The 22,538-nt window shown below is 42.7% G+C and overlaps 1 protein-coding gene across 15 annotated transcripts in view; it reads right to left on the bottom strand.

Annotated features, from left to right (window-relative positions):
• The window catches only part of KALRN (kalirin RhoGEF kinase), a 692,774-nt gene that overhangs the window by 319,706 nt on the left and 350,530 nt on the right, over positions 1-22,538 (bottom strand). For all 15 annotated transcript variants that reach the window (XM_070370301.1, XM_070370325.1, XM_070370311.1 and 12 more), the window contains one exon: positions 9,381-9,572. In XM_070370301.1, the coding sequence (XP_070226402.1) occupies positions 9,381-9,572 (192 nt within the window). The remainder of the gene's footprint in view (positions 1-9,380; positions 9,573-22,538) is intronic.

Below are 22,538 nucleotides of genomic sequence, written 5' to 3'. Positions count from 1 at the left end.
GTTTCCTAATCTACAAAATGGAAAGAAAAAGATTTGACCTGCTCACTTCAAAGGTTATGAAAAATGAATTATTTACTTATTATCAATGCTTTAAATAAAGAGATAGCATTATTAATAAGCCATTGCAAATTATTATTCAGTGTTTCTGTCATTTAGCTGCTTGTGTCTGGTTTAGTTCAATTTACTTATTTATTTTTTAAAATAAGCTTTCTGTTGTAAAACACAAATTTTCTAGACTATTTAAGCTGAGGCACATTTTCCTACAGATATGAATGTATCTATTTCAAATCAGTATGAAATCAGAAAGTTCAGGATATTGGTCACTATAACTTAAAGTTACTTCACACTTTCTGGCTGCTGTTTTTCCTAGAGCAAAACCATTTTCCAACTATGCTGAAGTCCTTGGGTATGAGACAATGGAATCTCTGAAAAATTGCTATATAGAGAGGCAATATAGCATAGCAGTTAAGAACTTCTAAATCAACAATACATTAATTTAAAAAATTAAATAATAAAGGAAAGAAGAAAGAAAGAAAGAAAGGGAGGGAGGGAGAGAGAGAAAGAAAAAAACAAAAAACAAAAGATAAGAAAGAACGAACCCCCCGTTCTACCACATATTAACTCTACAACCTTGGGTAAGTAATGTAATAGTAATAGTTGTTATCCCTACAGAGTTGTAAAGATTATTAATAAAGTGATATATCTGTGTGTGTTATGTCTTTATGTATACACACACAAATAAATGAGATACATGTGTGTATGTATATATACCAGAGAAGGCAATGGCACCCCACTCCAGTACTCTTGCCTGGAAAATCCCATGGATGGAGGAGCCTGGTGGGCAGCAGTCCATGGGGTCGCTAAGAGTCGGACACGACTGAGTGACTTCACTTTCACTTTTCACTTTCATGCATTGGAGAGGGAGATGGCAACCCATTCCAGTGTTCTTGCCTGGAGAATCCCAGGGACGGGGGAGCCTGTTGGGCTGCCGTCTCTGGGGTCGCACAGAGTCGGACATGATTGAAGTGACTTAATACATACACTCTACATTTATATAAATTTTATATATAAATATATACATATGATATAATATGCATATCACTTAGAAACAGTGCTTGGCATATAGTAAGTGCTAGATATTATTATATTTAAAAGATATTTTTATGCAAGTCACCTCCAGTTCCCACTAGAAGACAGAGGAAAAGTTTGAAGTACTCCATTTTTAAATTGGTAAAAGATCGATACTGGATTTGATCTTTCAATATGCTAACATGAGTTGGGCCCCTCTTTTCTGTTTTTTGCAACTTTTTCGTGGGATATCTAAAGAAAACCTAGAGATTGAAAAGTCCAGAAATTTCCTTTTTTTTTTTAAATTTTATTTTATTTTTAAACTTTACATAATTGTATTAGTTTTGCCAAATATCAAAATGAACTTTTTAAAAAAGCAAGAAAAGACAAGACTATGTGAAGAGAGAGAGATTAAAATTGTGGACAGGAAACAGGTCACTTAAGAGAAACAAATTTAGTGTGTCCAGGTAGAAAAGGCACTGGATGGAAGACTTCTCAGGATGAGGCTGGTATTCCTATTACAAGAATGAGAGAGCTCAGAAGCTTATAGATATCTTAAGGAATTTATTTTATTCAAGATAATTTTGTTCTCAGTACCATCCTTAAGCTATTTTAATGGCTTCATAGCTTGGAGTTTCTTTTTTTTTCTCCTCTTCAGTAAAAAACTTGAACATTTCTGGTGTAGGTCTAGGGAAGAAAGTCAGCATTATTCTGTTCTGAGGAAATCCACCATGACTCATGACACTCCCTCCACCTGATAACCATGTAGCTAAATTATAGGAACCAGTCAAAGATCAAACTTGTCAAACACGAGATGTCAGTGTAACAACAAAAAGACTAGAGAAAGATTAGGTATGTCTGAGGAAACACACCAACCTTGGGAGTCAATATCATTTTAATAAAAATGTGTCCTACTCCTGTATATTCTCTGATTAATGAGTTGAAGTTGATTTTTCACATTATCAGGTCATATATTCTACTTTATTATAAAGAAAATCTTGTCTGCTACTATTGCTGCTAAGTCGCTTCAGTCGTGTCTGACTCTGTGCGACCTCAGAGATGGCAGCCCACCAGGCTCCCCCGTCCCTGGGATTCTCCAGGCAAGAACACTGGAGTGGGTTGCCATTTCCTTCTCCAAAATCTTGTCTAAGGTAGTTTAAAACCTACCACTAAGGAAAATCAACTAAGAAATCAATGATGTACAACATAGATGCCACTCAGCCCAGTGGTCAGCAGCCTGGTGAGGAAAGGAAAGGGCCGGTCTACCTTCAAGAGGATAAAATGTCAAGTAAAATTGCTATGGAATTTGACTCAGAGATAGGGAAGCACCAAAGACAAAGGGTTAGTGATAACATTTCTTCATTTTTCCTTCTGTAAAAACAAAACCAAAACAAAACCCAGAGGGAAAGAAGTTCTTGAATGGAATTGGTATATACTGGGGATAATTCTCGATCTTGCCCTTGTCCTAGCTCTATGATCATGGGAAAACTACTTCCAGTACTTCATACTTAAAGTACATGTGCATAAGTGTGTGTGTGCAGGTGGGTTCTCCAGAAGCTGACCTAAAGAAGAGAGTTGTAATCAAAATGCCTCTCTAAATTGAAAAAAACTGCAGTCACATCTTTGACACCAAGACACCCAAAGTCCAGAGAGTTTAGCACCACTTTGAAGATAATTGCACTACCAAGTTAAGATACTATTTAGTATCTGGAAGGCTTGAGTGGAGAACCACAGGAAAGCATGCACAGTCGCCCCCTGGTGTCAGCAAGCTTAAATTGCAGGCTCATAATTCTGAAAAAGCACCTCTGAGGGATAAACATTAACATCAGCGTGACTAACCTATGACTAAGGGCCCATATTCCGTTCCTTAGGCTGTAAGTTTTCTACTATCTGAATTTCCTGTAGGTCTCTTTCTGTCTATGTGTCCATCTGACTTATTCTTGAAGAGCATGCCTAGACTGAAAAGAGTCCAAATCAGAGAGTCACTTCTATTATTAATTTATTCATTATCAGGGAGCCAACGAGACTGAGTCAGAATGATCTTGTAGTTCAAGTTATCACAAGCCATTGCCAGAATGAGGTGAAATCATGGAGTGAGTGAGGCAGCTCAGGAGCAGCCACCACATGTTTCTTCCTGCTGTCCTCCATTTCCATTTCTCTCCCCTATGATAATCTTCCTAACCCTCTGGTTATCTACAGTCTAAAACATTAATTAGCACTGTGCCTCTGCCACCAACCCACCTGCTCCCGAGAAAAAAATCTCCTGTTTCAGCCATTTCCAGATCCTCTGTTCTTGATCAAACACACCTGTGCAAAGACCATTATTTCAGGGTTCTGCTCTCTGCTTGGCAAAAATTATTTGGGCCCTGCTTCCCAGGTGGGAGCCTGGTGGGCTACCATTCATGGGTTTGCAAAGAGTCAGACGCAACTGAACATGCATGATACATACACTTAGGTCTCTTTATGTGTTCTCTCAGAGAACACATGTAATTATGGCCCCAAATACCTATATCCAAAAGAATGAACTGATTTGAGCCTCTCTGAACTTTTGTAGAGGGGGAGTTAAGGCAGCCTTTCAATGAGCTACATAAAGTTTGCTCTAAGACTGAAACCAGTGAGTTCAGGAAGGGCCAGTGCACGGACCCCATTCTGCTTACATAGAGGGGCAGCCTGAGAAAAGGGCAACTGAAAAGGGCAGGAAGGGAGAGACAGGAAGGAAGAAACTAGCAGGTCTGTAGAAATGATGAGGCTTATGGATTTGGACAGTTCTGGTAGCCATTGTGCTGATACAACTGATTGACTCCTGGAGATGCAAAAGGAACACCAATTCCATGGGATGAATCACCCTCCCTCATTTTGAAGGCATCATTTTCCTTTGGCATTGACTACCAGTTTTTATCTCTTAAATAAATACCATACCAGCCTAACAACTGACATGGAAGAAGAAGTTGTTCTGTTCTTAAGGCCAATAATCCCTTTTGAAAACTGATTTAGTTTTTGTTCTATAGTGGGCAGACAAAGGGATATGTGTGTATGTGTGTATCTACGGCATTTGTGGTATATGTACCTATTTGAGCAGGAAATAGCATGAAAGAATGATTTTACAGGGTTATAAACAATTGGAAATGGCATTTAATTAAACATTTAACAAAGAGCTGAGGTTGATTATCTTGGACACATTCCTTAGTTAATTTGACTCTCATATTATGACTACAAAAATATCTAAAAACAGTTATTTTGAAAACCCAGCAATTGCAGCATTTCCATGGAAACACAGCAAAGAGAGAGAATTCTGCCTGGACAATCTCTGTGGAGCAGATGACACTTGCCACAAACGCCTTTTTTTTAAATGCCTTTTTTTTCCCCTGGACAAAGAAAATGAGGACTTGAGTAAATACTTCTCCCTACATTCTCCCTGAGGTTTCCAGACCAGCAAACAGCCAGCTAGCCTCTTGTCCCCAGGCAAAAGGAAGATATTTGAAAGTTCAGCACAATTTCTATTAATCACTGAGGTTCTGGATGCATAAGAAAGTTCCAAGCACATGTTTGTCACCTCTCTTTATTATGTAGCTCTTCTCTCAAAGTAGAGATGGAAAGTTTTGTTTTTATAAAATAATATTTATTGGGATTGTTCCTTTCAATTGAAAATATTAAAGAAAACTTATAAAACAAATAAAATATTCAAAGGAAAATTAAATCATTCATAACATTCTTAACTGCTTTGGATACTTCCTTCTAGTCTTTATTCTAAGTGCGTAATCAAAATTGTGGTTGTGATAGATATACAGCTTTTTATATATTATACCACAAGCTCTTTCTCATACCATTAATGATCTTTGACACTGTGATTTATAACTGTATAATATTTCACTCTATAGATTCATTATGATTTAATGAATCACTTAACATGGAATATTTAGATGGTTTCTAATTATTCAAGGTTATTACTAACACTGCAATTAAATAATTAGAAGCCTTTAACCCTCCGGACGCCTTTAGTCACGAAGAATTCACAAAGCCAGCAAACAGAATCAAGCAGACTCTTGAATCTGCGGAAGAAACGAGCCTGGGGGACATCTTCTTCATATCTTCCTTCTGTTTCCCTTCTGATCCTAATTAAAGTACATCTTTGATACAGCTGAGTAGAAAATTATTCTTCCATTCACTCTATTTACTGTAAGAGAGAAAACATCCATAGCAACTCAAAATTCCCTAACAGACTTGTGGACTAGTAAACTTGGCTACTAACCTTGCCATGAGTAAAAATCAGAACTTTGCCTACAGAGTAAAGAGGATGGAGTCAAGAGTTAATTGACCAGGATCAGCCAGGATCCACACTTAGCAAGGTCTGAGAGGCGGTGCGTCTTGAAAGGCATTAAACAGAATAGGGAAAGAGCAAACCACAGGTGTTCCTTCATTAGCCCATTCAAGGATCCTCACTTCTGACTACCCAACAATCCATTTCTGCCTGCTATACAGGCTGTAGAGGAAAGCTCCCACAGGCAACTCAGATTTCCCCACCTGCCTTTCTTTGTTTACACTGTCCGTAGAGTTCAAATCCAAGAACTGGAGTAGATGAATGATGCAATTGAATGGGCTTTCCCTCACCTTTTTATTTTTTCTATTTTCTTTTTTTTAGGAGAAGTGACTAGCTTCTCATTGTCAAGTAAGCCTGTTTAATATTTATTCAGCATCACTAAGTATCAGACACAGCAGCAGAAATATTAGAATCTATGTTTACACATCTAAACCCACATGTATACTTACATATGAGTACCCCCAATTTAACGAGGGAGAGTCAATAATCTCAGTGAGATCCCAGCATTGTTGATGAGGTACAGACACAGTGCTCCTATCCTGTCTGGGTGGGAAGCTGGAAGCCCCAGGGAAGAATTTCAAGGAAAAATGATGCCTCTGAGTTGAGTTCTTTACAACCTACTTTACAACCTACTTTAGAGATGATCTAAGGATAAATTTTGGAGGGAGTTTTCCACTAGGAAAAAGTGGGTATTAGAATTGTACGACTCAAATTTGTAATGGTCACCATCATAATTATCACAAAATAATAGAGACTAAGTAATTACCCCAAAGACACACAGCTGTGCCCAGTGAAGATCTGGATCTGGAAATCTGGCATCTAAGATCTTGCTGCATCTAACATGTGTGTGTATAACACATATGCATAAGTGTGTACTCACATACACAGGTCGTATTCTCTACTCTGTATAAAAGGGGCCTCAGACAGACTAGTTTGGGGGTAGGAAGGTAACTGAGAGGAAACAGGCAGATAAAAAGTCCTAAAGGATGCCCCACCATGAGGAGCCCCACTATGATAGCCATTCAAAATGATACTTTTCTTTCCCTTCTGGAAAAAAGTTAGAATGTATATGATCTGAGAGTTGTAGATCTCTTGAACAGAAAAGGCCTCACAATCACACACCCCTTTGCATCCAGGCAGGACTGCTCCTAATTTCTCTCCTATTTTGGGGTCCCAAAGATAGAGACTATGCTACTTGCCGACAGCCTCAAATAAATTCCTGGGTTTAGAAAACTCTTCCAAGTCTGTTTCCTGGCTGTTGTACGAAAGGCCAATGAGAAACAGCAGGGGCTTTAGAGTCAGAAAGATCTGGGTTCAATCCTTACATTTACCACATCCTCACTACAAGACCTTGGGCAAATTATTAATTTCTCTGATATATAAAATTAGAATTAAAAATGACAATTCTCATTGCTATTGACTAGACAGAGGAATAGTTAGGCACATAGTAGGGGAAATCCATTTTCGTTCCCTCTCCCTTTCTCCACCTGTCCCAGTAACATCCCACTTACCTTGGTACTATTTCATACGAATGTGGTTGCATAAACTGAGCCATGGTGGGAAAACAAGTCTCAGATTCAAACAGGACCAAACTTAGCAAGGTTTGAGAGCTATCTTGGAAAACAGTGGTTAATAACTGCATCCCTGACTATTCTTTCACTTTTTTCATCTAAGAGCTATCCTGCCTCTGTCTTGGAGTTTAGAAAGGTAAAAAGATGAGTAAGGAGAAGGAAGAAGAGCAGAGGAGACGCGAGAGGGAGACAGGAGGACAGAATGCATGGTAGCAGGTAAGAACACGAGCACAGAATTTAGGAAGACAGGTCAAGACCCTGCTGCACTGAGCAGCTCTGTAACTTCAGACAGGTTCTTTTCTGGGCCTTAGCGTCTTCATTTGAAAATGTGTTGAATAAAGTCTGTATCATAAGATTCTCACGAGGATTACATGAGATGATGTATGTGTCTAGCAAGTAGTCAATATTCAATTAGAAAAAGATACTACCTAATATACACTGAGTGCTTGCAACAGACCAAATCTTAGGCTAGATAAATCACATATATCACACCAGGCTTAATTACTATTATTAATTATGATTATCGACATCAAATAAAGAAGAAGAGGAGAAAAAAAATCTTGAAATCACATTAGAACCATAAAGGGCCTTAGGGACATTGAGTCTAACTGCGCAACTTTATAAATGCGGCAACCTAAGGCCATTGGAAAAGACTCTGATGCTGGGAGGGATGGGGGGCAGGAGGAAAAGGGGATGACAGAGGATGAGATGGCTGGATGGCATTACCGACTTGATGGACGTGAGTTTGAGTGAACTCTGGGAGATGGTGATGGACAGGGAGGCCTGGCGTGCTGCGATTCATGGGATTGCAAAGAGTCGGACACGACTGAGCGACTGAACTGAACTGAACTGAAGGCCAGAGACACCGTGATTAGCACAAACACACAGGGTTTTATAGCAGCAGGCTCTGGACTAGAATCCCATCCTCCTTGCTCCATGTCCAGAAGGCTAAAGATGCAGCTAGAGAGCTTTCCTGGGAGCTTCAGTTACCTTTTCAGGAGCAGCACTTCCCTGGAAACTAACCTGGTCCACATCTCCTTTGGCAGCCTACAGCCCCACAGTCCTCACAAGGAACGTGGCTCTTGTTCATTCATGCTCTTTTCTCTCACCCACAGCCTCATAATTAAAAGAGAATACACATGCCTTTGGTTTCTGAGACCTTATTAAGAATCGAGTAAGCCACAGCAAGCAGACAACCAGGCAGGAAAACTTGGATTAAAGCTAATCCCCCCCACACCCCCCTTGCTTTACAGACTCTCATCAGAGGGTGGTTGTAGGTCCCATGGAGAAGAAGCAGAGCTAGCTTCACAGGGCTCCCCAGCCCTTCATCTGCCTGGGGAATCTCAGTTTAGAAAACATCTTTTCATGTTTAATTCTGATAGACACTGCAATGATCTGTATTCATTCCCACAGAGAGTCAGAAAAGCCTGTGAAGGAGAAACAACCAGGCTTCTTAAGGCATTTCAAATATCAAAAATCAACTTAATTAAGTAAGGTTAATTTTTCTTCCTGAGCAGCAATCCAACTTTAATTGATACTTCATAAAAAAATTAATTCCTGGGGGAGTACAAGCATGTATACACCTAATGAGTTCATCTGTCAAGGGCGTTATTACAGAAGATGTTAAATGTGCCTCCTCGCTGGCCACTTAGACTGCCCCATGTTAATCGGAGCCAAAAAGCAACCATAGGTCTGCAACTCTACTGCTCTCTGTGGGCTCTTTGATCCTGCCAACAATGTAACATGATCCATCCTCCTCTACCCTGTCTCCACTCTGTGAATGATTCAGGGGCCAGATTTAAGCCCAGCCTCCTGCATGGACGGCATCCCAGTTTCCCTCCCTTCACTGGCTTTTGCTCCACAATGAGAAAGGTTAGGACACTCTCACTTTATTAGCACACTGTGGCAGACTTCATTAGATGATTTAATCCTCTGTTTAAAAAAAATAAAATAAAAACTTTGAACAGATTTGCAAACTCTGTATATTCCCTGCTGGTAGGAAAGATGATTTAAGTTCTGCAGGACTCTGATTTCTGATGGGAAACATCAACCAAGAGAAACTGGGTGTTGCATGGGAAAGAAATCTCTGATCCTCTATTATTGCCTCTTAAGGTGACTATTTCTATACTAGGAATTCCCAAATTTCTCCAGTTGCAGACTGAATGCTCTAACAGACCCCCCCAAACCATCTGCCTCCCCAGCCCTCTCCTCACTAGAAATAACGAGGAAATTTTGCCCCATATTGGTTGAGACCTCAGTGTAAATTATCAGGAGCAAGTTGTTAATATCATCAACCTCAGGAGGCTAGTAACTTCCAGACCACCCAGGACACCAGGCAGACCTCGGGGAGCTAGGACATCGACCTGACTGTTGCCAGAAAAAAGCAGCCCAGCCCAATGCCCCTCCTTGCTAACTGCCCATACCTCTTTGGTGTGAGTATGGAAGGAGACAGACATGTCCAGCAGAAGCTTCCGCTGCTCCACCCTGCGCACGAAGTCTTGGATGCGCACCTCCAGGTGTCTAGCTGCCTTGTAGATCTCCTCCGGGTCACATTCCCCTGTCTGAGCCAGCTGCTCTGCCGCTTCTAGGAGCTTGTCCGCATTGGTGTATGTATTCTGCCAGCAACGACAGTGAGGAAAAGTCAACTTGCAGTCACGAATGGAGCGTCACGTCTTCCCCCAGCCCACCAGGGCTGCCCAGAGCTGGAGTGCAGTGCGTGGGCACTGAGCCCAGAGCTCCCTAATCTGGCACGGAAGAGCTGAGTGCCCAGCTCACCCACCACCTCCCAGCAAGCCAGCAGCCTGCCTGGCAGCTCAGCACAAGCGGGTACTAGCTCGGTGCCTCCTCTATGCCTGGGATTTCTCCCAGGTGGGGTGTCCTGGAAAGAAGTGAGCAGACATGCTAGAATCTCCATTCCTCAGCCTCGCCTGGACCCCCTACCCTTAGGGAGATCCACCACTGCCCTCACCTCTCAGGCTGTAACTGCCAGAGTTGGAAATACCTCATCCACAAAGATCAGCTGTGTTTCTATATGAGAACACCAGAGAAATAATAACTGGGAAACTTGCATGACTTTTCCCCCAAGTCCCTTATAACTACTGGTGTTTATCTTTTGGAACAGAGCTATCTCTTTGGAGGGGAAAGGGTCAGAACTCAGGGAACTGACAGAAGGAAGCAGCCACAGCCAGAGTGAGGAGATACAGGCAATTCCCTGTGTGCCCAGTAAAGGCTTAAAGCTTGCAGGAAGGTTGGGGAGGTGTCTGGTGATTTTGTTTATCTTACGCTACTGCATGCACGCACACATGAACACACTCATTCTCTCACACACACTCTCCTCCAAACCCCTGTCTATGTTCTCCAGAGCATTTTGAAAAGCAACCAACTTGTAATTATTGCTCATCAGGATGGAGTCACTGCCTCTGCAATACATGTATGTCAGTTAGTACATATATGCCATGGATACAATTTTTCCGGGGTAGGCTTCCTGTAAAAGAGAGTTCCAGACAGACCCTTAATTAGAGCTGGCGGCTCAGATGCACATTATATTTCTCAACACCCTTATAATGACACAAGGCCCAACAAAGTGATGAACAAGTGAACTGGTGATATGAAACTGGCGGCAGAAACAGTCAGGATCAAGTGCAAAGTGAGTGGAGAAGTGGAACGAATTTTGTAGCAATGATTGTGCGTGGTGCTTTACTTTGCCTATATCTGAGTGGTCTCCGGTCCCCGGAGAGTTCACTCACCTGAAGACCTGGGTGTTAAAGGTTGAATTGTGTCCCCTCTAAATTTGCATGTTGAAGCCCTCAGCCCCAGGACCTCAGAATGGGGCCCTTATTTGGAGACAGAGTAATGGCAGAGGTAATTAAGATCAAATCATAGTGAAGTAGGATTCCTAATTCAATATGACTGCTGTCTTTACAAAAATAACACCATGTAAAGACAGGTACCTCCCTTGTGGTCTGTGCTTAAAGATAGGTCCCATGTGTCACTCACTGTGGGTTCTTCATGCCAGACACCATGGCTGGTAGACAATAGGCACTTACTAAATGTCTACTGAACAAACAAGACTCAGAGCTTGAATGAGCATGTCATGTCTGGGTAAGTTGAGCTAACCTCACTAAAATTGGAGAGTAGAAGGAAATCATATTTATAAGGCAGGGAAGGGCCAGATAATAGATTTTACAGTGAGAGGGAGAGGAGAGCCAGTGGGAGGGCAACAGGGTCAGCACTAGAAGCAGGGCTCCCTTCTTTACCTGTTTCCCAGCCCTCCTCCCCATCATGACTGGAAAGAGCCTCTAAAATTCAGACCCAGTCATAGCTCTCTTCCACGTAAAACTGTCCAGTGGCTCTCCACTGCCTCTGGGGTAAAACCCCTCAGGGTGCCATGCAAGGCCCCTCTTCATCTGACACTTGTTTTTTCCCTTCAGCCTCAACTCCCCTAAAACAGCCTGTGAAATAAATTGCTTATACTTCTGGAAACTCACAGCACTGGGTCTTCCCCTGTGCTTCTGCCTAGGTTGTCCTTCCCCTACTTTTTTTCCCATGACCAACTCTTACTCACCCTGTAAGACCCAGCCCAGGTGTCACTTCCTCCAGGAAGTCCACCCTGAGATCCACTTCCCTCCCAAGGTTGGCCTATATGAGCCCCTCTGAGCTCTCAGAGTGATCTGTGCCAAACCTCTTCTTGGTTCCTGCCATATTCTAATGCCAGTGTTTGCCTTTCTCATCCACTTAGGGGCAGGTAGTCTTTCACTTCTTTCCCTTGGTGCCTGGTACCAAGTAAGTGCTCTATAAAAATTTAATGAATGAATTAATAAATTAAAGAATACATCAATCCCCACCAATCCTAATGTTCAATCCTTGGCCCCATCAACTACTTGGTACAAGATCTTATATGCTAGAATTTATGTTCAATGTTTAATCTCATTTGGTTTATCCTATTTCCTGGCAGAATCCTGAAATAAGAATGTGCTTATAGAATATAAATTAAAGTGTTAATGGAGCAATTCACTGATACCTGTCATTGCCCCAATTGGGCAATCCTTGTCCCACTGGGGCAAGGATCACAACTGGGAGGGCAACGGGGTCAGCACTAAAAGCTGGGCTCCCTTCTTTACCTGTTTCCCAGCCCTCCTCCCCATCATGACTAGAAAGAGCCTCTAAAATTCAGACCCAGTCACAGCTCTCTTCCATGTAAAACTGTCCAGTGGCTTTCCACTGCCTCTGGGGTAAACCTTCTCACCTTCTGACCAAGCCAACAAGAGTTTCTACCCCAGGGCCAGAATCCAACTCACTATGGGTATAGTTCCTAGGCATTCTTTGGCTCCTCAGTCTCCTATCCTCTGCCTTGGGTTTGATCCCTTGATGACATTTCCTAACTGGCATTGCAAAAATAGGTTATGAGTAGGGGGACATCAATTCCTCAGACCCTGGGGCTTTTAGGCAGGGCCTGTGGTAACTGGAGCCCTGGGTCAGAGATTTAGGCCATATGGATGGCTGCATTTCCTGTTCTTCCCTCCCTGCATGCCTGTGTCTACCAGGTAAAAGGTTCTAGATAATTCAGCCCTTACGTTGATGGGCATAAATCTCATCTTCCCCTCATTGTGCTTTGCAGATCCTGCTTTTTGTTTTACAAACTGAAGGTTTGTGGCAACCCTGTGTTAAGCAAGTCTATCCGCATTGTTTTTCCAACAACATCAGCTCACTTCATGTCTCTATGTCACATTTTGGTAATGCTTGCAATATTTTAAATTCTTTCATTATCATTATCTTTGTTGATTTTTGATCATTGATCTTTGATGTTACTACTAGGACTTACTGAAGGCTCAAATGATGGCTAGCATTTTCTAGCAATAAAGCATTTTTCAATATCATGGAGGGCATTTATTCATTTACATTGAAGGTCTCTTTACATCTGATCATTTCTACAGCTGTGCATACACAAATAACTCAAACATGAATCCTCCAGAAATTTAGGTTCATATTTGACTTCAAAAACACATCTCTAAAAGTCCCAAACTGAATCCTCCAGGAATTTAGGTTCATATTTGACTCTATAAACACATCTCTGACAGTACCATCAACTCCCCAAGTCAACATATCCTTCTGGAATCCTGCGCCCCTACTGGATCACATTTACTTTTCTCGATCACACTGAGCTAATAACAGAAACCAGGGGTGTGTTTTCCCTTCATAATGTACCTATATCCTAGATTTCAGTTTCCAAGTATCCTGAAGAAAGCTTCTGATAGAAGCAAAAACTAGGTAGGGTGTTACAGCATTATGTATCAGAACTCAGATGATCACACATGTCACCATCACAGTGAGGACAGGGGCTGGGCCTAATCCAAATCTTCCTGGGACATCCTAAGTCTGTAAGAATCTCCCAAAGTTCAGCCTGTAGCTGGGCAAGTCTCTCCTGAAGAATACCCAGAGTGCTGTAACTCTCCCGAGGGACAGGATAAAGCTCTAGACTTAAATCAGGAAGCCTATCAGTATGACGCAGGAGACTCTCTAGGATGGCCATGGAGATGAGATTTCCACACACGCTGATGACCCTGAGCTGGGAGCAGTGGCTCAGGGCAGGCAGAATGGCCGTGAGATGGGAGTCCATGATCCCATACAGTTTAAGTCCAGTTCTTCCAGAGAGCCTACAACTTTCTCCAGCAGAACTTGGAGGAGCTCAGGACTAAAGCTGGTCAGGATAACACCACTCAGATTCAGGCCCTTTAGCTGATAGATGTTCAGTCACTGGAACAGATTGGTCAAGTCAGATTCTCTAGACAGGCAGCTGGTTACTGAGAGGTTGTCCAAGGCGGGTCTTCAGGCATCTGAGTATCTGGCTCAGATGGCCTTCCAAGAAAGATGGAGATTCCATTAGGAGATACTAGAGGTACTGCAGCCTGAGGATCTGAGAAGTAAATTGCAGAAGATGCTGATTGTCCTGCTCCTCAACAGCAGACACATGAGTGGGGCAGAGAAGGAGTTTCTGAACATTGCTCATCTTGCCCGGTACTGCAGCCTGAGGATCTGAGAAGTAAATTGCAGAAGATGCTGATTGTCCTGCTCCTCAACAGCAGACACATGAGTGGGGCAGAGAAGGAGTTTCTGAACATTGCTCATCTTGCCCAGCTGATCCTCAGCTGGCCAGAGTGGACAGCTTCTGAGTGAAACTCAAATCCACCTCCTGTACACAGTCCAGCTTCACTAAACTGAGAACTCTCTTAATATCTTCCGTAGACACTGAAATAACCTTCATCTTCTTACAGCATAGGTGTACAGAGCCTTTTCTCTGTCCCACCCACATGAAGAAGTAAGCGAGGAATTTACCCAGGCCTTTTTCTTGAGACAAAGTTCTCTGACTACCTCCCAGGGAGCCAAGGGATGCTTTGTCCTTGACATGTCCTCAGCCACTGGTGCCATCAGTGAGCTTGAGGGTACATAGTCCATGTCTCCAGACCACGTCCTCCAGAAGTCCCAGCCGGTATTCCTCAAGTCCAGCACCTGAAATTTGTACTTCCTGGGGTGAACCTTCTGGGCCAGCAGGATATCAAGGCCATCCAGCACTGCTTGTAAGGTTCCCTTGTAAGGCTGCTGCATCAGGCCCCCCAGAGGCAGGTGGGCAAAGGGCCAGGCTTGCACCATGGCCTTCAGGGTCTCACTATGTCTGCCAGAGAAGGTGACCATGAATAATGGTGGGTAGAGCTCAGTAGGCAGATACTCCAAAGAGGTGATGGCTGAAGCTTCGTCTCTCATCAGGCTTACTGCTGCTAAGTTCACAAATCTGGGTGGGTTGTGAACACTCATCCTGACTCTTCTCTGAATGGAATCCAGCTCTGATCTGTTTGGTGGGTTGCTCAGACCTCAGACTTGGTGGAGAACACAGGCAGTGACTCCAGAGTGAGAAGCTTCTGCATCTCTTCTTTGATGATTGATGCTTTTATAGAACTTTTCTAACCACATCTGCCCTCCTTCCAACCACTAACTTCCAATCAGAAGGCACTTCCTGATAAGATTCCACAGCGCCCCTCAGGTTAACCCTGACTGGGTTACTGTCAATCTCCATATGAATTGATTGAGTCAGACCTTCATTAATAAAAGAGAAAGAACAGGGGGAGAGGTGGTGGCATCAAGGATTTATTCATTGATTTACCTCAAAAAATTGGATTGAGTTTTGCTAATATGGACAGTTGTATCCCTGGATGTGAGAAAGGGAAAGGATTATGGGTTTCTGACATTACACAAAAAGCTAAGTCAAAAACAATGTCTTCAACATATCGTTGTTGGGAGATCTTTGGCAAAATCAAAGTTGTTAAATGTCCCAGAATTAAAACAGCTTCATAAAGGCAGTGGTATCATTTCCAAAGGAAACAAAATAAACTCCTATTTCTTTCAAGTTGTCACTTAGGTGTTATATGAGGAAGATAGCAAATTATGAGTGTATTCAGAGAGTTAAGGGATGTGCAATTGGAGATGTGGTTGGACCTCCAGATTCAAGTTCTGACTTATTTAAAGAACATCTAGTCAAAATCCTAATGAGAATTAAGGGTGGGTGATGGGCAGTGTGGTGGTGGCCATTCCTAAAGAGACCCTGTGAATGACTCAAACAGCATCATATATGTTGTTTTTTTGTTTGCTTTTCTCTTGGGAAAGAGGGACATTAAAGACTTTTCTTTGGGTGATATTTAGAAATTAAACACAAGAGGCTAAGAGGAGACAGTGTCATCTTTGAGGGTGTTTCCTCCTAGAATGTTGCGATCAGGACAGCAAATTGACATGAAAAGACTAAATCTGAGAATGTGAGCAAAGGGAGACATGACCAGCTCTGCACAGGAGGACATTTTCATGTCTGGGAGTCAATGATGGTGGTCATTTTGGGCTCTTTGGGGACTTGGAGCAGGGGGTGAAACAAATGTGGATCAGTCCGACCTAACCTTGTTCTCAACATGGCCACTGCTACCAGTAAACACTGTCTTTCAGGTTCTTCACACAGGGGATGAGCCGAGATGGCAACTGACCGCAGGCGTATTCTAGGGACATCACCAGATGGTCAACACCAAAATCAGATTGGTTATATTCTTTGCGGCTAAAGATGGAGAAGCTCTATACAGTCAGCAAAAACAAGAACAGGAGCTGACTATAGCTCAGATCATGAACCCCTTGTTGCAAAATTAAGACTTAAATTAAAGAAAGTAGGGAAAACCATTAGGCAATTTGGGTATGACCTAAATCAAATACCTTACGTTTATACAGTGGAAGTGACAAACAGATTCAAGGGATTAGATCTGGTAGACACAGAGCCTGAAGAACTATGGATGGAGGTTCATGACATTGTACAGGAGGCAGTGATCAAGACCATCCCCAAGAAAAAGAAATGCAAAAAGGCAAAATGCTTGTTTGAGGAGGCTTTATAAAATTGCTGAGAAAAGAAGAGAGGTGAAAGGCAAAGGAGAAAAAAAGAAAGATATACTCATTTAAATGCAGAGTTCCAAAGAACAGTAAGGAGAGATAAGAAAGTCTTTTTAAGTGAACAATGCAAAGAAATAGAGGAAAACAACAGAATAGGAAAGACTAGAGATCTCTTCAAGAAAATTAGAACTACCAAGGGAACATTTCATGTAAAGATGGGCACAATAAAGAACAGAAACGGTATGGACCTAACAGAAGCACAAGATATTAAGAGGTGGCAAGAATACAAAGAAGAACTATACAAAAAGATCTTAATGACCCAGATAACCACAATGGTGTAGTCACTCACCTACAACCAGACATCCTGGAGTGTGAAGTTAAGTGGGCCTTAGGAAGCATCACTACAAACAAAGCTAATGGAGGTGATGGAATTCTAGCTGAGCTTTTTTCAAATCCTAAAAGATGATGCTGTTAAAGTGCTGCACTCAATATGCCAGCAAATTTGGAAAACTCAACAGTGGCCACAGGACTGGGAAAGGTCAGTTTTAATTCCAATCCCAAAGAAGGGCAATGCCAAAGAATGTCCAAACTACCACACAACTGCACTCATTTCACATGCTAGCAAGGTCATGCTCAAAATTCTCCAAGCTAGGCTTCAACAGTACATGAACTGAGAACTTCCAGATATTCAAGCTGGATTCAGAAAAGGCAGAGGAACCAGAGATCAAATTGCCAACATCTGCTGGATCATCGAAAAAGCAAGAGAATTCCAGAAAAACATCTGCTTCATTGACTATGCTAAAGCCTTTGTGTGGATCACAACAAACTGTGGAACATTCTTCAAGAGATGGGAATACCAGATCATCTTATCTGCCTCCTGAGAAACCTGTATGCAGGTTAAGAAGCAACAGTTAGAACTGAACATGGAACAACATACTGTTTCAAAATTGGGAAAGGAGTGCATCAAAGCTGTATATTGTCACCTTGTTTATTTAACTTACATACAGAGTACATCATGTGAAACGCCAGGCTGGATGAAGTACAAGCTGGAATCAAGATTGTCAGGAGAAATATCAATAACTTAGATATGCAGATGACACCACCCTAATGGCAGATAGTGAAGAGGAACTGAAGAGCCTCTTGATGAAGGTGAAAGAGGAGAGTGAAAAAGCTAGCTTAAAACTCAACATTCAAAAACTAAGATCATGGCATCCGGTCCCATCACTTCATGGCAAATAGATGGGGAAAAAATGGAAACAGTAACAGACTTTATTTTCTCGGGCTCCAAAATCACTGCAGATGGTGACTACAACCATGAAATTAAAAGGCACTTGCTCCTTGGAAGAAAAGTCTAGATTTGTCTGACAAATCTAGATAGCATATTAAAAAGCAGACACATTACTTTGCCAACAAAGGTCCAAACAGTCAAAGCTATGGTTTGTCCAGTAGTCATGGATGCGAGAGTGGACCATAAAGAAGGGTGAGCACTCAAGAATTGATGCTTCTGAACTGTGGTGTTGGAGAAGACTCCTGAGAGTCCCTTGGACTGCAAGATCAAACCAGTCAATCCTAAAAGAAATCAACCCTGAATACTTACTGGAAGGACTGATGCTGAAGCTGAAGCTCCAGTACTTTGTTCACCTGATGCCAAGAGCCGACTCACTGAAAAAGGTCCTGATGCAGGCAAAGATTGAAGGCAGGAGGAGAAGTGGGTGGTAGAGGATGAGATGGTTAGATAGCATCACCGACTCAATGGATACGAATTTGAGCAAACTCCGGGAGATAGTGAAGGACAAGGAAGCCTGGCGTACTGCAGTCCATGGGGTTGCAAAGAGTAGGACAGGACTGAGTGACTGAACAACAATATTCTAGGGACTCTGGGAGCTGAACCATAATCCCTCACATTTGGTTATTCTCACAATATTTTAAATTCTTTCATTATCATTATCTTTGTTGATTTCTGACCAGTGATCTTTGATGTTACTACTATAACTTGCTGAAAGCTCAGATGATGGTTAGTATTTTTTTAGCATTAAAGCATTTTTTAAAAAGTCATATACATTGTTTTTTTAGACATAATGCTATGGCATACTTAACAGACAAAACTTTTATATGCACTGGGAAACCAAGATTCATGTGGCTCACTTTGTTTTGGTATTTGGTTTATTGCAGTGGTCTGAAAGTGAACCCACAACAGCTCTGAGGTATGCCTTCCTTCCATTCCCCCTGCTGCAGCCTTGGCTCATGACTTTATGCCTTTCCTCAGGGAGGAAACAGAGCATTGCAGGATAACTTGTCTCTAAAAACATTGGCATCCCAGCAATCTAGCTGTGGTTTCAGCCTCCTTAGGCTGAAGCAGAAGGATGAGAAGTAGGCTTTTTAAAGACAGAGTGTGGAAGAGGCGGCGAGTGATAACACTTGTGGAGTTAAGAGGTGACCTCCTTGATAACATGAAGTTAGCACTCTGGGCCCTGTGCTCTGGGGATGAGGACGGATGAGGATGGATAAGGCCAAAGTTCCTCTTATAATTCAAAAGAGGTAGTGTGGACCGGAGGATGTAACAACCAGAGGGCCAGTATAGAACTGTCCCCTCCTGACGATTATTTTTCCAGGCTTGGAAATGGACATTTGCCTTATCTCCTAGTGTAGCTAGTCCTAAGTTTAAGGATAAGTAGTGATCCAAAAGTTCCTTTGTAAGACTCTTATTTAGCACCAGGAGTGTATATTCCATGTAAATGGGAGTTAGATTCCCAGGACAAAATAGAGAAAATCAGTTGAGCACAGAGCATTTTTTTTTTGGCTATGCTGCATGGCATGTGGGATTTTAGTTACTTAATCAGGGATTAAATCTGAGCCCCCTGCAGTGGAAGAGCAGAGTCTTTACCACTGGGAAGACTCCATACCATATTTAAAATATAGTACTAGCTTCTCAGGTGGCTCAGTGCTAAAGAATCCACCTGTCCATACAGAAGATACGGGAGACCCAGATTTGATCCCTGGGTTGGGAAGACCTGCTGGAGGAGGAAATGGCAACCCTTTCCAGTATTCTTGCCTGAAAAAAAATCCCATGGACAGAGGAACTTGGGGGTTACAGTCCATGGGATCTCAAAGAGGCAGACATGACTGCGTACGCAAGCTCACTGATACAGCACATCAGTACAGTCAAAATGTATAACTAGGGTGATACAGGAAAATGCTTTTCAGTTTTCATTCCAGGGCATCAGGCACATATTTCTCCATCATCTGTTGGCTCTTGGAGAGGACGAAGGGATGGACTCTGATGATAGCAAAGTGGTCTTTGGTGGGAAGCAATAGGATGGAAAGGAGGAAACCACTTGGTGCCAGTGATGGGTTAACCCACCACATTACGTCTGCTGGAAGGACATCTGCCTACATATCCTGAATAAAGGAATAAACAGTAGTTGTCTCCATGAGGACAATTTGTGTGTCCAAACAAGGAGTAACTAATGACTACTCCTAATCAGATGCTCCTTCAATTGGAGACTGTCTATACAAATCTGCTACAAGTCTACTAATTGGGACTGATACCAAAAATAACTATTGCACTTGCCAATACTTCCCAACACAAATAGTGTGGGAGCTGAGAGTATCTCTGGGAACCTAAACATTGGCTTTATCACATTTACATATACAATCATCACCCTGTCCCATTCTCATACACATCTCTACTTGCTGGAAAGCATTTTCCTCTGCACGTCTAAAATGTTTCAACACCTCTTCCTATTAACAATAAGTGGTGTATTTTCAGAACTCCACATTTTTAAAGTAAAGTTTTATTTCCTATAGTCTAACTTTTATGTGTTTAAGAACACCTAGACTGAGTAATTCTGAGAAAAGAATAGCAGTTGTTCTTTGCCAGGGTGTTCTCCTTTACTGATTTTCTCTTTCCTTCTTATCCTCAGTAACCCTCTTCATTTACAGGCTATGCTTTAACCTTGATGTATTTTCTTTCAGTTGCAGGCCAGAAGCTGAGTATCTAGGTATTCTCAGGCAAAACAGCAGAAGAGATAACAAGAATTAACTATTAGCATATTACCTATTTAATATAACGATAAAAAGCAATGCTTTGTTTCTGGACCAAAAGCCAGGGTCAATCCTAGAGGCTGCCAATACTGGTTACAAAACATGATCTGTCAGAAAACATCAGGACCAGCTTGTAAGAAAGGACCAACCAGATTTCAGAAAATTTGGCCACCCCAGGGGACTGAGACACAAAGCAAGGAAGGACTTTCTCCTTGACTCTTCCCACCTACGCCTCCAGGGCAGAGAGAGCAGTGGATGGCAGAGACTGGGCCAGGTCTGATGCTCAGACTGAACAAAAGAAGACGGTATATACAGCAAGGGACCTAGAGGCCAGAGACTGGCCTAGAGCTGCAGGCTGGGACTAAAAGAAGAGTGAGGAGAGAGAGCCCTAGGGAGCTGAGCAATTAGAAGATCAAAACCAGGAGAGTGCCATGCAGACACAAAGCTCTGAAGACTGCTCCTGCTGCTGCTGCTACTAAGTCGCTTCAGTCGTGTCTGACTCTGTGTGACCCCATAGACGGCAGCCCACCAGGCTCCCCCGTACCTGGGATTCTCCAGGCAAGAATACTGGAGTGGGTTGCCATTTCCTTCTCCAATGTAGGAAAGTGAAAAGTCTAAGTGAAGTCGCTCAGTCGTGTCTGACTCAGAGGGAAGTATTTAATCCTTTTCCCACTAAGCAAGTCCCAGATGCAGCCAGCTGGCAACTACATTGCTGCTGGGAAGCAACCCACCACCCCAGCATTATGGGAATTTGATAACACAGTCTCCACCCTGGCTACCCTTCCCCTCCTTCCTCCTCGTCACTCAGCTCAAATGGGCAAAATAATGGAGGGGAACACGTAACCACAAAAGAAGAATGAGGACAAAAATGTTTTAGAAGTGAAGAAGGCAGACCTAAGTGTTCAGATATGAATTTGTGGATTGCCCAGTAGCCTGGCCCTATAGAAGTTCATTCTCACGTGGAATTCTTGAAGCCAAAAAAATAGCGGTTGGTGAGACAAGATCTCCATGGAACAGAGATAAGTAGGGCCACCTGCTGCAGGGTTTGGCAGTTCAAGAGATTGGGGAGGCGGGGAGCTATACCCAAAATGCTGTTCTCTCTCAAAAGAGTAACTTTGCACTGTTGCTGTTTTTCCTGTTTTCCATATTCTATGTTTGGCTGTCAGTGGGAGGCAGTGGGCGGGAAGAGGGAGAAGGCAGGCCTTTGGAGAAAGACAGTTGGTTTGAAAATACTGCTGAAAGCCTTGGGGCTTGTGGACTTACTTTCTCTTCTGTTCTATCCTGAAAAGGGCAGACAGAAAAAGATGTGCCTGACCCAGGGAAATGGGGGTCAGGTGAAAGGGGGAATGAGCAGAGGGGCTGGTCCACACTTCTGCTTCTGCCCCAGTGAGCACAGTGCTTCTCGAGCCCTTTCACCCCCATGTGGTCACATATAGCCCTAAGTGTCCACATTCCGATCTGAAGGGAGCCCACTGCCTATGACCCTCTTTATGAATGGTGTTCCTGCTCATTTTCAACTTCGTGGACCCTGGACCCCTATCTGCCCTGTTCTTATCATAGCTAACCTCCCTGGGTTTCATCCATAGACTCTACGAAACAGGGTCTCTTAACAGCAGCACTGATATCATTTTGGGCTGGATAATTCTATGTTAGGGGGCTGTTATGGGTTGAGTTCTGTTCTTCCAAAAAGGTATGTTGCAACCTTAATGGCCAGTACCTGAGAATGTGACATTTTTTTTTAAAGAAATAGTGTCAATGAAGGTAGAATTAGTTGAGGTCAGACTGGAGTTGGGTGGGCTGTAATCCACTATGACTTGTGGCCTTATAAAAAGATGAGTTCAGGAACATACAGATACAGAGAGGGCACTGTGTGACACGAAGGCCAAGGCTGGAGTGATACAAAGGAATACCAAAAACTGTCAGCAAACACCAGAAGTCCAGAGAGAGGCTCGGAACAGATTCTCCCTTACAGAAGGAACTAACCTACCAATACCTTGATTTTAGTCTTTGAGCCTCCGGAACTGTGAGACAATACACTTCTGTTGTTTTAAGCCACCCAATCTGTGGTCCTTTGTTACAGTAGCCCTAGGAAATTAACACAGGGCTGTTCTCTGTACTGCAGGGTG

This window comes from Bos mutus, chromosome 1 (assembly GCF_027580195.1).
Source record: "Bos mutus isolate GX-2022 chromosome 1, NWIPB_WYAK_1.1, whole genome shotgun sequence".
Lineage (NCBI taxonomy): Eukaryota > Metazoa > Chordata > Mammalia > Artiodactyla > Bovidae > Bos > Bos mutus.
The sequence above is the reverse complement of the archived record's forward strand: the minus strand, read 5'-3'. Positions and strand labels throughout refer to the sequence as shown.